Consider the following 12,960-nt stretch of genomic DNA (forward strand, 5'->3'; position numbering starts at 1 on the left):
TGTATCTGTGGCATGTCATGAGAGGTGTAGGCAAGTTGGGAAACACAATGGGACCCTTGTGCAGTAGCCAGTTCACACTCCATTGTTGAAGGGTCAACTTCATTGCTCTCTTTTAGTCCTTTGAAGATCCAACACCACCCATCATTCATTTCTCAACACAAAAAGGATCAATGGGAGGAAGAAAAAAAATGAAAATTCAGAAATGGCCATGGGGACAAAAAAGGACCAAAGGAGAGACGTGAGGGACATATCGCACGCAACAAGGCATTTTTGTCTATGGCCCTGCAAGTCTACATGTAAATTTGTAAATTCTCTCTTAAGCTTCAAACTCTCGAACTCAAAGATTGCATGTAATGTACTTATCATCTGCAAACCCTCATTTCCTATGTGCACGTGTAGAGCCAAAAAACAACATAATTCACATCCTTTTTTTCTTTAATTTATTAATTTGGTCCATGCAACATGATATGTATATGCATGGATAATTATTTTCTTATTCGGACATACGCACGTTATTATTATGCAGACGTCATTGTAAACAAGAAATAGTAGAAAATACATGGCGTATGAACGATAATAACGTCCAGACGTCTACATAGGAGATTTTTTGTATGCATGGATATATGTTATAGAACATGGGTCATATAACGCATATATGCTATGATGCAAGGGATCGATGCCATGTTTTGTCCATGCACAGTAACAACACAGACTAGAGACTTGTAAAGCAAGATGGATGATAATTAATCTTAATTTCTACTTAAATATAGAGCAATCAAGCACCTAATCTAAGCACAAGTTGATCATTATTATTACTTTTTTCTTGCTTTGGCCGGCATTAGAGGACGGTAATTTCTCCTGAGATGATTGGCTAGGAAGAAATTATCTAATACGCAAAGATATTAAGGGTGGTCATATCCAGCCAATGTGGTCCAAGTTTTTAGAAGATAAAAAAGCTGTGGGCAACGATCAACCACCATTTTACTGTACATGAAAGAATATACTGTTCAAGTGACATATATATATATATATAAATATATATGCTTTTCTTTTTGTGAATTGTGATGGATGATGATAATGATGATTAATTTCATATATATGATGGTAACTTTTAATTAATTAAGTAAATTAATCATGGCTTGGAAATGACAGACTCACACATCAAACCTATCACAAAATATATGCATATGTAAGCCACTCATACAGACAGTAATAATTATGTGAAACAAAGACAAGGAAAAAAAGTCATGGGTGCATTGCATTTTTATCTCAATTGGGTTTCCTCTAAAGTAAATATGTACTCAAAATCACTTAACCCACCCAACTCTCAACTCAACTCAACTCAACCTAACCAATCATTTTCCTTGACTGGCATCAGAAAATTTCAAACATTTGTGTTTATTGGTCGAGACCGCGCTTCTTAAGGTGGTCCGGAGACTAGCCTAAAATTACCCACGTCCTCTGCTGTATGTATGCAGCACTATAAATAAATGTGTTTTCCACCAAAAAAAAGTCTCTCCTTGCAGTAGTGTCTATAGGATTCTGAGTTTGTTGGGAGCCCCATGAAGGAGACACTCAGATACTTGGCAGGAATTGCAGGCCCAAGTGGTTATGGCTCAAAATCAACTGCTGAGCAAGTTTCTCAAGATTGTTGTTCCTCAGTCCCTTCTCATCTCACTGCCATAATCACTGGTTAGTTAAAAGTTTTCACATGATAACATTTCATTCTTTTTGGCAATTTGCATGGAATAAAGATATTCATTTGAATAAGAATTCTACGATTTGTTAAAGGAGCAACGTCAGGCATTGGAGCTGAGACAGCAAGAGTACTGGCAAAGAGAGGGGTGAGGATCGTCATCCCGGCGAGAGATTTAGGGAAGGCAGCTGAAGTGAAGGATGAAATTCAAAGAGAGAGCCCAAAGGCTGAGGTTATAATATTGGAGATTGATCTCAGCTCACTTGCTTCTGTCAACAGATTCTGCTCTGAGTTCTTGGCTCTAAGGCTACCCCTCAACATCCTCATGTAAAGTTTTCTTCATGTACTTTTTATCTTCTTTGCTTCTTTAATCAACTTCTTGTTTTTATGGTGCATGAAATCTTTGATTTGCAGAAACAATGGTGGAGTATTTTCTCAAGCTTTGGAGTATTCTGAAGACAAAGTTGAGATGACATTTGCTACAAACTACTTGGGTATTTTTTCTATTTTTTATATTCTACCCATCTGATATCTTCAACCAGAAAAAAAGAAGAACAAAAAAAAGAGGGGGTAGAAAAAAAAAAAGGAAAAAAAAAAAGTTTCACATACAAACCACGAACAGCTCAATTGCTTTAGAACAAATTTTGGGCTCACTCGCAAAAGATGACAAGAAAATTGGGCCAGTTTTATGTGTCCTATAGTGTGTGCAATGGACCACCAGACCAGACACGATCTTTAATATTGGTCACATACATACACATCACTGTTTTTGTTGTTGTCCCTTGCAGAAGCCTATTTGGGCAACGCATGGCCATTCAAATCATTTTGTTTTTTTGGTGGGATGAAGAAGAATTGAATTTGAAGGTGTCGATTTAATTTAATCTGGGTTTTGATAATAAAATCTTTTTTGATTTCTTTTGCAGGACATCATTTTTTGACAGAAAAGCTGTTGGATAAAATGGTGGAAACAGCGGCCCAGACTGGCATCCGAGGAAGAATAATCAATGTTTCTTCTGTGATCCACAGCTGGGTCAAGAGGGATGGTTTCTGCTTCAATCAATTGCTCAACCCAAAGAAGTATAAAATCACACTATTTCTCCTGATCAAGCCATTAGTAAACTGTGAATACTGTTGTTAACAATTTTGTCCATGCAGTTATAATGGCACAAGAGCATATGCACAGTCCAAATTGGCTAACATATTGCATGTTAAGGAACTGGCAAGACACCTGAAGGTAGTCTCATTTCTTCTTATTTACCTTTTTGTCGAAGAATTTTTGTATGCGCCGGTTGCATATATCGATCTCTACCACACTAATCTTCTTCTTATTAAAAATTTACAGGCAACCACACTAATCTTCTTCTTATTAAAAATTTACAGGCAAGAAATGCGAGAGTAAGCGTCAATGCGGTGCACCCGGGGATCGTGAAGACCGGAATTATAAGAGCTCACAAGGGCTTCATCACAGGCATGGATTCTTTCCTTTGATTTAAATTGGCGTTTGAATTAATAATGTTGCAGTTTTGTGAAATGAAATCTAATCTCATGGAACCCTTTTTATTTCCATGCAGATTCTGTGTTCTTCATAGCATCCAAGTTACTAAAATCAACATCCCAGGTTTGTAACGGGCAATAAAGCATGCATTTTTATTCTTAATTTTTTAAAATATAAAATAAAAATTTGTTTGTTGAAGTTTGCTAGAATTCGTTTTTACAGGGTGCTTCAACCACATGCTATGTTGCTTTGAGCCCAGAAGTAGAAGGGGTGAGTGGGAAATACTTTGCAGACTGCAATGAGAGTGACTGCTCGAACCTAGCAAATGATGAATCTGAAGCTCGTAAGTTGTGGAAGCAGACCCGTCTGCTAATCCATAGACGACTATATCAGCCAACAGCTTAGAAAATGTGTTTTTTTTTTCTCTGCCATTAAAGCCATGTATATAAAGTGTATTTATATACGCAAAGGGTAGATAGAGAGGCCTACTTCACAATAAACTCCAGGGTAATTTAATAACTGAAAGAACTTGGATACCTATTTTCACTGTTTATAATACAACAAAATCTGAAATTCGGTTCTTCGATACAACTCGGCCTACTTTTCATATTACCGAAAATACGAAGCATGTGTGATGTAAATTCTAACAGCATATACAATTAAAATACATGATTGGCATATTTTAATTGTCATAAGAATAACTTTCTTATAATTGGCGTGTGAAATACATGATCACAACCAATTAAAAGGAGATACAAGAAGACCTGAGTCCCATGAGAAGGTGAAACTACTACAACCAAACAAATTGTGAAGAGAAACAAAGATATAACCCATGTGCTGTACTGCAGAGAAGTAATAACACACAATACATGAAATGATGACAAATCAAAATATAAGATATGATTAAATACAATTGAAATGCACGCATACACTAGCATAGTATTTTGGGATTACAAAAGCCTTACATTCAATCACGCATCAGTGGCTCAGTTCAATGAAGAGTACATGAGTAAACCAAATCCAGCAACAAGGTGCTGCTGTCACGTTGGGCTGCAACACTTCATCGATGAAGTTGTTTCTTTCTGTTAACTTAAGTTATCTAAATACGGAGAAATCAAGTTTCCTGACTCCCATGTCAAACATGAATGCCGTCAAGCATCCTTAGTTGTGAATTATGATTACTCTGAGGAGTTTAGAGCATGTGATGCACATTTGCTCAAACTAAAGATGACCGACTGCCTCTTTCTATCTTCATTTCTTGACCTATCATGGAATTCAAAAGATTTCATTCCAAAAAAAATTCTACAAGAAACTATTGTAGAATGGTATACAGGTGTTAGCCATGTACACAAGTAGCAGACAAAAATGAGAAGAAAGCAAAAAACTATAAAACCTAAAGAAGGAAATACCTTAAAACGAGGAGACCGACGCACAGACGATGCAGACCTAGGAGATAGGAGTGCATATTTACTCCCCTTTCCATGGTTAGGTTTCTTGAATTGGCTATTACCTTCTCCATATTGAATTTGGTGCTCACCAATCTTGGCCACAGATTCACTTCTCTCAGTTGACACTGAAAAAGCTGGAGCAGACCCAGAAATCGAGGAAGAGTCTTGAGGAAGAACAGCGGCTAATCCTGTTGAATCATAATGGACACATTACACCAGAAACAATGGGTAACAGAGTGGTCTAATCCTTAAACTTCTACCAAAGGTCAACTGAAAACACAATGTTTCGGTAGGTGGACGAGAGTCAGGCAGAAACTGTTAATTTTTTTTTGGTTATAATTACTAAAAAAATTGACTATGTTTTACAATAAAATATGGGACCCCTATTAAAGGGTGTCCCCTTTCCAGCATGCAAGACTCAGGAAAGATGCAGGAGAGAAGTTCTACCTTGAGCTGTAGCTTCTTGAAACTTCAGTCTCATATCTCTGACAAATTTAAATAATCCATTGGTTCTGTTCAATTCACGAATCAACTCTTTGATCTCATTCAAGTGCGGATCACAATCTAACACTAAGGATTACAAGAAATGAATATCAGATATACATTAAACATCAAACTATAACCAATAAATAAGTGCAATGCTTACATGTGTAAGTATCATTTGCATGGCGGACAGTGAAAGAGAACTCCTGATTTGGATTTTTTGAACAAATGTTCTTGAATGTGAATTTTACCCCTAATGACAGAAGGTCGTAAGTCATTCTCCACATATAGATACACAAAAAAATGTTGCACAATCAAATGACGTCAATTACCATGTCCGCCTTCAATATGAAAACCAAGAATCCTATTATACCACGAGATGGCCTCTTGTATTTCATCTTTACTGTCTTGGTTAAACTCTTCTTCAGATTCTGCCAAAGTTTTGATGTTACTAAAATTTATAATAAAATAAATTAAATTAAAATTAAAAAAAGGAAATATGGCACAAAAGAAGTTGTCAACACAATTATATATTCCTTTCCTTCAAAATGCAGTCACCCCTCATTAAGCCACAGTGCAATCAAATAAATAACAAAAGTTTAACTATTGATAAGTATTTAAATCGATATAAAGTTATATGCAAAAGGCAACAATGACTCCAATCACTGAAACAATTAAGGAACTTACCGGTAGATTGCTGAGAAAGAATTGCTGCATATTCATCCCTCGTATCCCTTCGACCTTGCACTGTTCTTTTAATTTCTTCAATCCTAGCTTTCCTAGCAGCAATGGCGTCCATCAATGCCATCCGCTTAGCCTCTTTACGTGTCTTCACTACAAAAATTTAAATAAAAAAAATACTAACACAGGTTAATTTGAAATAAATAATCATTTAAAAAAAACAAAGATTTCAGCTAATTATAGTAAGGGCAGCAATGGCAATGGAAATGAATGCATATCATGAATGTTGAGTTGAAGATTAGCTTCAGGGATATTACTACTAAATAATAATCAGTGTCATTAACTTTGAAATTTCAATTTCAAATTTATCACTTACAGATGCAAAATAGAAGCAGAGATAGATACCTGCTAGGGCTTTAAACAATTCATCCTCAGCTTCCCTCAACTTAGCTTTAGCCTCTCGTACTTTACCTGTGATTGTTGGAAAGAAATTAAATTTCAGTCAAATTGAGATTCACAATAATGTGGAGCGGCAGCCCTCTTGTGGATCCAATCTGAAACCCTAATTTTGCACGAACCATACATTGCCTAAAAACTCAAATTACGTACAAATCACAAGGTTATTCCTAAATTTAAGTATCTTCAATAAACAAATAGATTCATCGAGTAAACCACAGAGAGTTAAACGAGAAGCTGGACCTTGGTATCGGAGGGTTTCTTGCACTGTGGCGCGGATCGAAGCCAGGTCGCCCTGAAACGAGGCCGTGAAGGTATCCATGTTCTGCTGCAGAATCGGAATCTCCTTCTCGCAGGCCATCCGTAGCGACTCCATCTTCGTCCGTACGGACTCCTCCGGTTGGCTGTCCATTGCTGCTAGACTGACGAGTGAGTCACCCCGAGTTCAGAGTTTTGTTTTATTTAAATAAAATTCGCATTTAAATCCCGCCAATTTCATTTTCATTAGTGGGGGGAAGAGAGATGTGTGATAAACTGGGCCGTTTTGGGGTGCGGAGATATATTGGGCTTTTGGGTTGCATTAGATTGGGCTTCTTCGGAATTTTTTATTCTTGAGTGGTGGAGTGATCAAATTATTGGGTGCATTGTAAATGGCTCTCTGAGGTCTCAGAGTATTGGGAGGGAAGGGATTGTCTTCTTTTGATAGCAGAGAAAGTCATACCAAGCAGCTTGAACAATACAAATCCAGGAGCATCCAGTTTTGGTCCAAGTCGAGGAGCTTCTAGAGAATGAATGAAAGTCAAGCAGATTGTGACAGAGAAAATTATAGCAGAAGATTCGAATCCGTATATATAAGCATGTGAAAAGGAAAAACTTGAGAATTAATTAAAAATTCTTTGACCTTATTGACCAATATTATTGTTTGAGCTGGGTAAGAACATGTAAGACCCACTGGATATTACCAAATGTAGGTTACTTGAATTACAAATATCACTAAAAAATTATATTTAAAAAAAGTCGTAAATGATTGCCTGTATGTTCATGAGCTGACTTCTACAAAAATTAAGGATATTTTTTTAATTAATCCAATTATAGATTGATTCAATAAACCTCTGCTAATCACCGCGTTTTGTTGTCGTTGGGCACATGTCATTCATTCCTTACCAATCTATGTAAGTGTATATATTAGGTTTGACCATTTAATTTCGAATTTCAAGGTGAATTGATGTCGTATTAGAATATGAGCATCCAACCTAATTTGTTTGAAATTAACGGAGATGCGAACAAAAATCTTCAAAACCACTATGCAAGCCCTACCAGCCGTCCAGTTCTTACGTATGTGAGATAATGTTGTCAACATTGTGGACAAAGCTTTCTTGCATGATATCTGAATTTCCGGTCTTAAAGAGATAAAGCTATGCATACATATATATATATATATATATATATAACAATGTAAATTATATACAAAGCGCCGAAAGAAGAAAAGCTAATTAGGCCATTAACCTTGAAGAAGGGAAGAACATTCCATGAATTGAAAGCGATACAACAAAAACCCACCAACACATAAAGAGCAGCAAATAGATAAAAAGCTAGGGCAAATCATGCCTCTCAAAGTCAAGGGAAAGAATAGTTAACCTTCATAAAGTGCTTAAAATATGAGATTAATTGCAATAATGCACCTAATTAACTTCCTAACTGATGATGATGACACATGCATATCAATCAAATTAATGTACTTAATTAATTCCACTCGTGTTGTTGTTGATCCAAACGATCCAATGGGCCATGCCATGGATATGAATATGAATGTACTTGGAAAATGCAAAAGTTTGTCGGTCAAAAAATTATCATGGTTCTTGGATCTTTTTTGCTCAATTATTGTTGAAAAACTTTTAATATATACTATGAGAGCCTGTTTGCGTTGCATCATGCAAGATGGATTGGCAATAGTTGTGTCTACATTTTAATTAACAAATGCTGCCTAACAAAGCATATACATTTTAATGGGGGAGAGTAATATTATCTCTCCCATTAAAATGTATATATAATGGGAGAAAGTAATATTATACTGGATTTCGAATATCCAACATCTCGTTTCTTTCTTTTAAGTTAATTTTTAGAGAGACTAATTTCATTGCATATGCAATCACATACTCGAGACACCAGTTGAATTCTTCGCACATTTGGTATCACATTGTTCCAAATTGAGTTATCCATGCTCTTAAATTTGATTTGCTTGGAGGAGGTTACCCTCGTGGTTTTGCTTTGTAATTTTATTTTGCTTATGAAAAAAAAGAAAGTAATATTATACTAGACAATTGGGCATTTTCCACGTGGACAAAGAAAGCATACATCAAAACTCCGAATTATAAAATATATTTATAGAGTTGTTGAGATTTACAGCAATAATGCGTTCTTATTTAAACACCAACCAAAAAAAAAAAAAAAAAGGAAGCAGAAAAAAATACATAAAGGGCACTTGGTGGGGGGAAAAAACATAAAGAAATGAAAAGAAGTTTGACTGCTAAAGATTTGGGACAAATTATAAGATGGGAGATGCCCAAATCTTCCATTAGTATGCGTCTTAGACCACTAATGAAGTAGGATACATTGAAATATTGAATTAGATTGGATTGGATCGGTCAATTTAAGCGAATTGGATTAGATCTTGTACACCTTAAATGCTATTTATATATCGATGTGATTTGACATTTTATATACAAACATATTCTCGTGCATGCTTCAAAAATTAAAATTAAAATCACTTATTTTTGTTTTCTTTGACGAATGATAATACTGATTCGCTAATTATTAGAAAACATTAATTTATTAATGTAAAGCACACTGATAATGGACGTGTATGTATTTTATAAAATAAAGTGGAGATCCATGTCAAGTATATTCATATAAGTTTCTAGATTTTGTTGGAGGACTTCACAGCGGAATTCAATTCATAGTTTGGTTGGTCTTTGGTGATTCTTGTTAATTTTTTTTAATATATATAAATAAATAAAACAATTCTTTTATGTCACCATCGTTTCCAAATTTCTGTTTATTATAACGAAAGCAAAAATTCTCAGTTTGCATAAACTATTATTAATGCTATAGACTCAAATAATTGAGGTCACATAGATATAGAATCATGTACAATTTTACATGTTATGTTATCCAAATATAATTTATGGTGTATTTACTAATAAAGAATTGAAATTCTCATTAAGAATTGAATTCCGCATATGGAGGATTCATGTGTTTACTTCATATCAATGAATTAAAAAGTAAGCGGGGCTCACACAAAATTAGGAATTGAATTCTTGATTTTGGAGGAATTCAATTTTTAGATGAGAGGTGATATTCTAATTCCTAGATAACTAGCCCATCATGAATTCATTTTTTTTACCAATTATATCCTCACATAATTTTAAAAATTCCAAATTTGTCATTTATTTTAACTCAACAACGAGGATATCTTAGTAATTAGTATCATTTATACTCCAATTCCATATGGTTTCGTAAACAACTTCAATAGGAATCCGGAATCTAATTCTCATCATTTCAACTCCTCCTCAATTCAATTCTTCCTAATCCAATTACGGACTAGTTAGGAAATTTGATGTGATGTCATTTAAATTATTGGGTTGACAACCCAAACCACTTGGTAAGATCATGCATCACTACTTTATTATTTGAGGACATTTTTGCTAATGAAGACTTGAAAAATAAACGATTTATATTATCAAACAAATTATGAAGTGGACGAAAACAAGTAATCATAATTGCTGGTTAACGATCAAAACGTATGTGAAATCGGACATGAATAATATTAGACAAGGGACCTCATCCCCATCTTGAATTGGTGTGACATGCTGTACATAGACAGTAGTCTCTAGCCAATATTGAAAGCTTTTTAGATCTAATCATTCCAACACGGAACGGAGCTATCTTCTATATTTCATCAACTAGAAGAAGATGATGATGAAAAACACCTGATAATATTTTTTATCCACTAAATTCTTAATCTGCATGCTGCCGACTTTATCCCCACTTGTCTACGTACTTGCACACTCGAAGCCAATTTCAGTCATATCATGTCAATTAATCGGTTGAATAATGCTATATTATGTTTTGTATAGATGGCCCCAAATTTTGTTTTGTGCGGTTCAATTATCAGTGTTAATTATGATATATTTTTTTTCTTTCGGAAAAGGAATGCCAAAAGACTAATGCACGTACCAGCACATGGCCGTGTGTGCATTACTATTAATGCACGCGAAATTCACAATTGAATCAACATACATTTACGGATGATAGCAAGATCCATTGCAAAATATTAAATATAAATATTTTAGACTTTTAAATTTAGCATATGCAAACCACTGCAGAAGAAAGCTTTGCGGTTGAAATTGAAAGTATCAAATTAAAGGGTGACATGGTGATCCTAACATGCATATGCGTCATGGCCCCAAACCCAGAATAGCTAAAATCAAAGGAAAATAAATTGGTGAAAGGCTGAAAGCTAAAAGCTAAATGGCCTTACCCACTATGCAGCTTTGGCCAAATCTATTATGTGCACATGATGTGCTTACCTTCAATCTCCATGCAATTATATCCACCAAGCTTGGCTCTCAAAATGTACTACCACATTTTCCATTTTGTGTATATAGCCCATCTATATATCTAAATAAGCTTCAATCTATTTTTTTGAATGCGTAAAACCACTTAGTATGCAAGTAGATGTTCTTAACCAATTGAACTACAATAAGCGCTTACAAATTTATAAATATATTATATTAAAATAATTTTACACGTGGATTCCGATTGACAATTCTAAATGCATGTGTATCACACACTAACTTATCTAACAAGATAACATTAAGGCATTGTATGTGATGGTTCTCTGTTTTTTATTTTATTTTATTTTATACAAATCGATATTAAAGAGGCAAGGGCAGAACTACACTATGCCTAGTGCAAAATTTGGGGAAAAAAAATCAGTATTAACTTTTTAGGCATTATACCTCTGTTTACATAAATTAGACCAGTTCATTTAAGCAAAATTAGCCTATAACCAAACATATCTCTAGTTAGTTTCAAGTTTTCTCCGTTAAGAAAATGGATATAATTTTATTTAGATTTTTGTCCATATAAGAAATAATAGCCCATTCCTATAAAAATTATTGATTCCGCCATTGAGAGGCGATTAATCAAACACAAAACCTCATCATTTTCTTTTGATAAGTTTAGTTCAAGCATATGGATTTTCAGTAGTGGTAGATAGCAAATATTATAGAAGACAAATTAAGGAAATTAGTTGAGATGTATATATATTAGGGTAGTGGTACGTCTAACTTTTGATGGGGTGTGCTTTGTCTCTTTCCCTTTGCCAACGACAATGCAAAAAGACTGAATAACACAGAAAGCTGTGTCCTGCACCGTGGCCGGTTTGGCCCCATAATATAAACCTCTCTCTCTCTCTCTCTCTCTCTCTCTCTCTCTCTCCCCCTATCCTCATGTGCAAGACCAAACCCTTCTCTCATCTCGTGCCCAGATTCATATATATGATTAAAATAATATTATGAACCTCTTCTCAGTGAAGTCACGAGCCTGCAAGCAAGCAGCAGCCATTATGTTTGAACAGATAATCAACAAATTAATCCTAATATAATTAACCTAAATGATTCTTATATTCTCATCAGTATGGCCTCCCTCCCTCTTGACACACCACATCACGTGAGCAGTTTTTTCCCCGCTAATTACAATTCTCAGTGGGATTTAAGTATTTAATATTAAAATGGTGCCAGTTTAGTGGGTTGCAGAAGACCACCAAGTCAATAGTCCCCAGCACTATAAATCTGGTTAATTATGAATTATAATGGGATAAAAGGGTAATTATATTTTGAACTTGTAAGTTGCATATATGATGTATATGAAAACTACACAACTGGATTTGGTGGGTTTACTGTTTGATTCTTATCCAGAGGAATAATTCTAAAAGATATGAAATTCATAGTTCAAATTACATATATAGATTCTTATCCGTGTATTTTTTATTATCCATCTTTGCTTTCTTCATTGTTTATTACAGCATCTACACAATAATAACATATAAACATTTAGATGAGAGAATAAATGAATCAGTGATGTAATATTTTTTTGGAGCAGTACTTAAATGCAGCATATATATATATATATATATATATATTTCTGATATAATTATATATATATTTTCTGATGTAGATTTAGATCTAAATCTGAGGTCAGTTTTAACGTTCAAATTATGAATGGTGTTTAAACTAACGTGGGACATGGATTAGATGTAATTATAGTATTAGTAGCCTCCTCTCGCAGAGTTTTCAGCTTTGTTTTTCTTTTGCAGCTTTTTAAATTTTTTTAAAGGGTGACTTTGGATTGGAGGCATATTTTCTGGTTTATCCAATTGCAATATGCCAAATTGCCAATTCTCAATTAAAAAAACAAAAATTTAGAGGTGGAAAATATTTCACTACTGCATAGGAATTTGATGCAACATCCAACTCCACCACCAAGAACAGAGGATGAGTCAGACTCCTCCATATGCTAGTTGGTCAAATATGAAGCAACTGACAAAATCCAGTAAGCTCAAGGATTTTGAGCTCAATTCTTTTTTTTTCTGCATTTTCTTATGTATAAAAAAAATAGAAATAGAAAAATCCAATCCA

General features: G+C 34.5%; 2 protein-coding genes across 2 annotated transcripts; one reads left to right on the forward strand and one right to left on the reverse strand.

Moving 5' to 3' along the window:
* Nucleotides 1–1,509: 1,509 nt before the first annotated feature.
* On the forward strand, nt 1,510–3,782 carry LOC103343091 (NAD(P)-binding Rossmann-fold superfamily protein). Its single transcript, XM_008246768.3, has 8 exons — nt 1,510–1,692; nt 1,792–2,023; nt 2,111–2,190; nt 2,620–2,773; nt 2,852–2,930; nt 3,077–3,164; nt 3,268–3,314; nt 3,414–3,782. The coding sequence occupies exons 1-8, from the start codon at nt 1,563–1,565 to the stop codon at nt 3,594–3,596; spliced, it is 993 nt and encodes a 330-aa protein (XP_008244990.2). The 5' UTR covers nt 1,510–1,562; the 3' UTR covers nt 3,597–3,782.
* Nucleotides 3,783–3,965: 183 nt separating this feature from the next.
* On the reverse strand, nt 3,966–6,733 carry LOC103343092 (kinetochore protein). The gene is made up of 8 exons (XM_008246770.2): nt 6,503–6,733; nt 6,209–6,274; nt 5,810–5,956; nt 5,455–5,553; nt 5,286–5,375; nt 5,087–5,209; nt 4,601–4,827; nt 3,966–4,454 (listed from the first exon to the last, which is right to left on the reverse strand). The coding sequence occupies exons 1-8, from the start codon at nt 6,669–6,671 to the stop codon at nt 4,443–4,445; spliced, it is 933 nt and encodes a 310-aa protein (XP_008244992.1). The 5' UTR covers nt 6,672–6,733; the 3' UTR covers nt 3,966–4,442.
* Nucleotides 6,734–12,960: the final 6,227 nt, after the last annotated feature.

This window comes from Prunus mume, linkage group LG7, assembly GCF_029339155.1.
Source record: "Prunus mume cultivar Tortuosa linkage group LG7, ASM2933915v1, whole genome shotgun sequence".
Classification (NCBI taxonomy): domain Eukaryota; kingdom Viridiplantae; phylum Streptophyta; class Magnoliopsida; order Rosales; family Rosaceae; genus Prunus; species Prunus mume.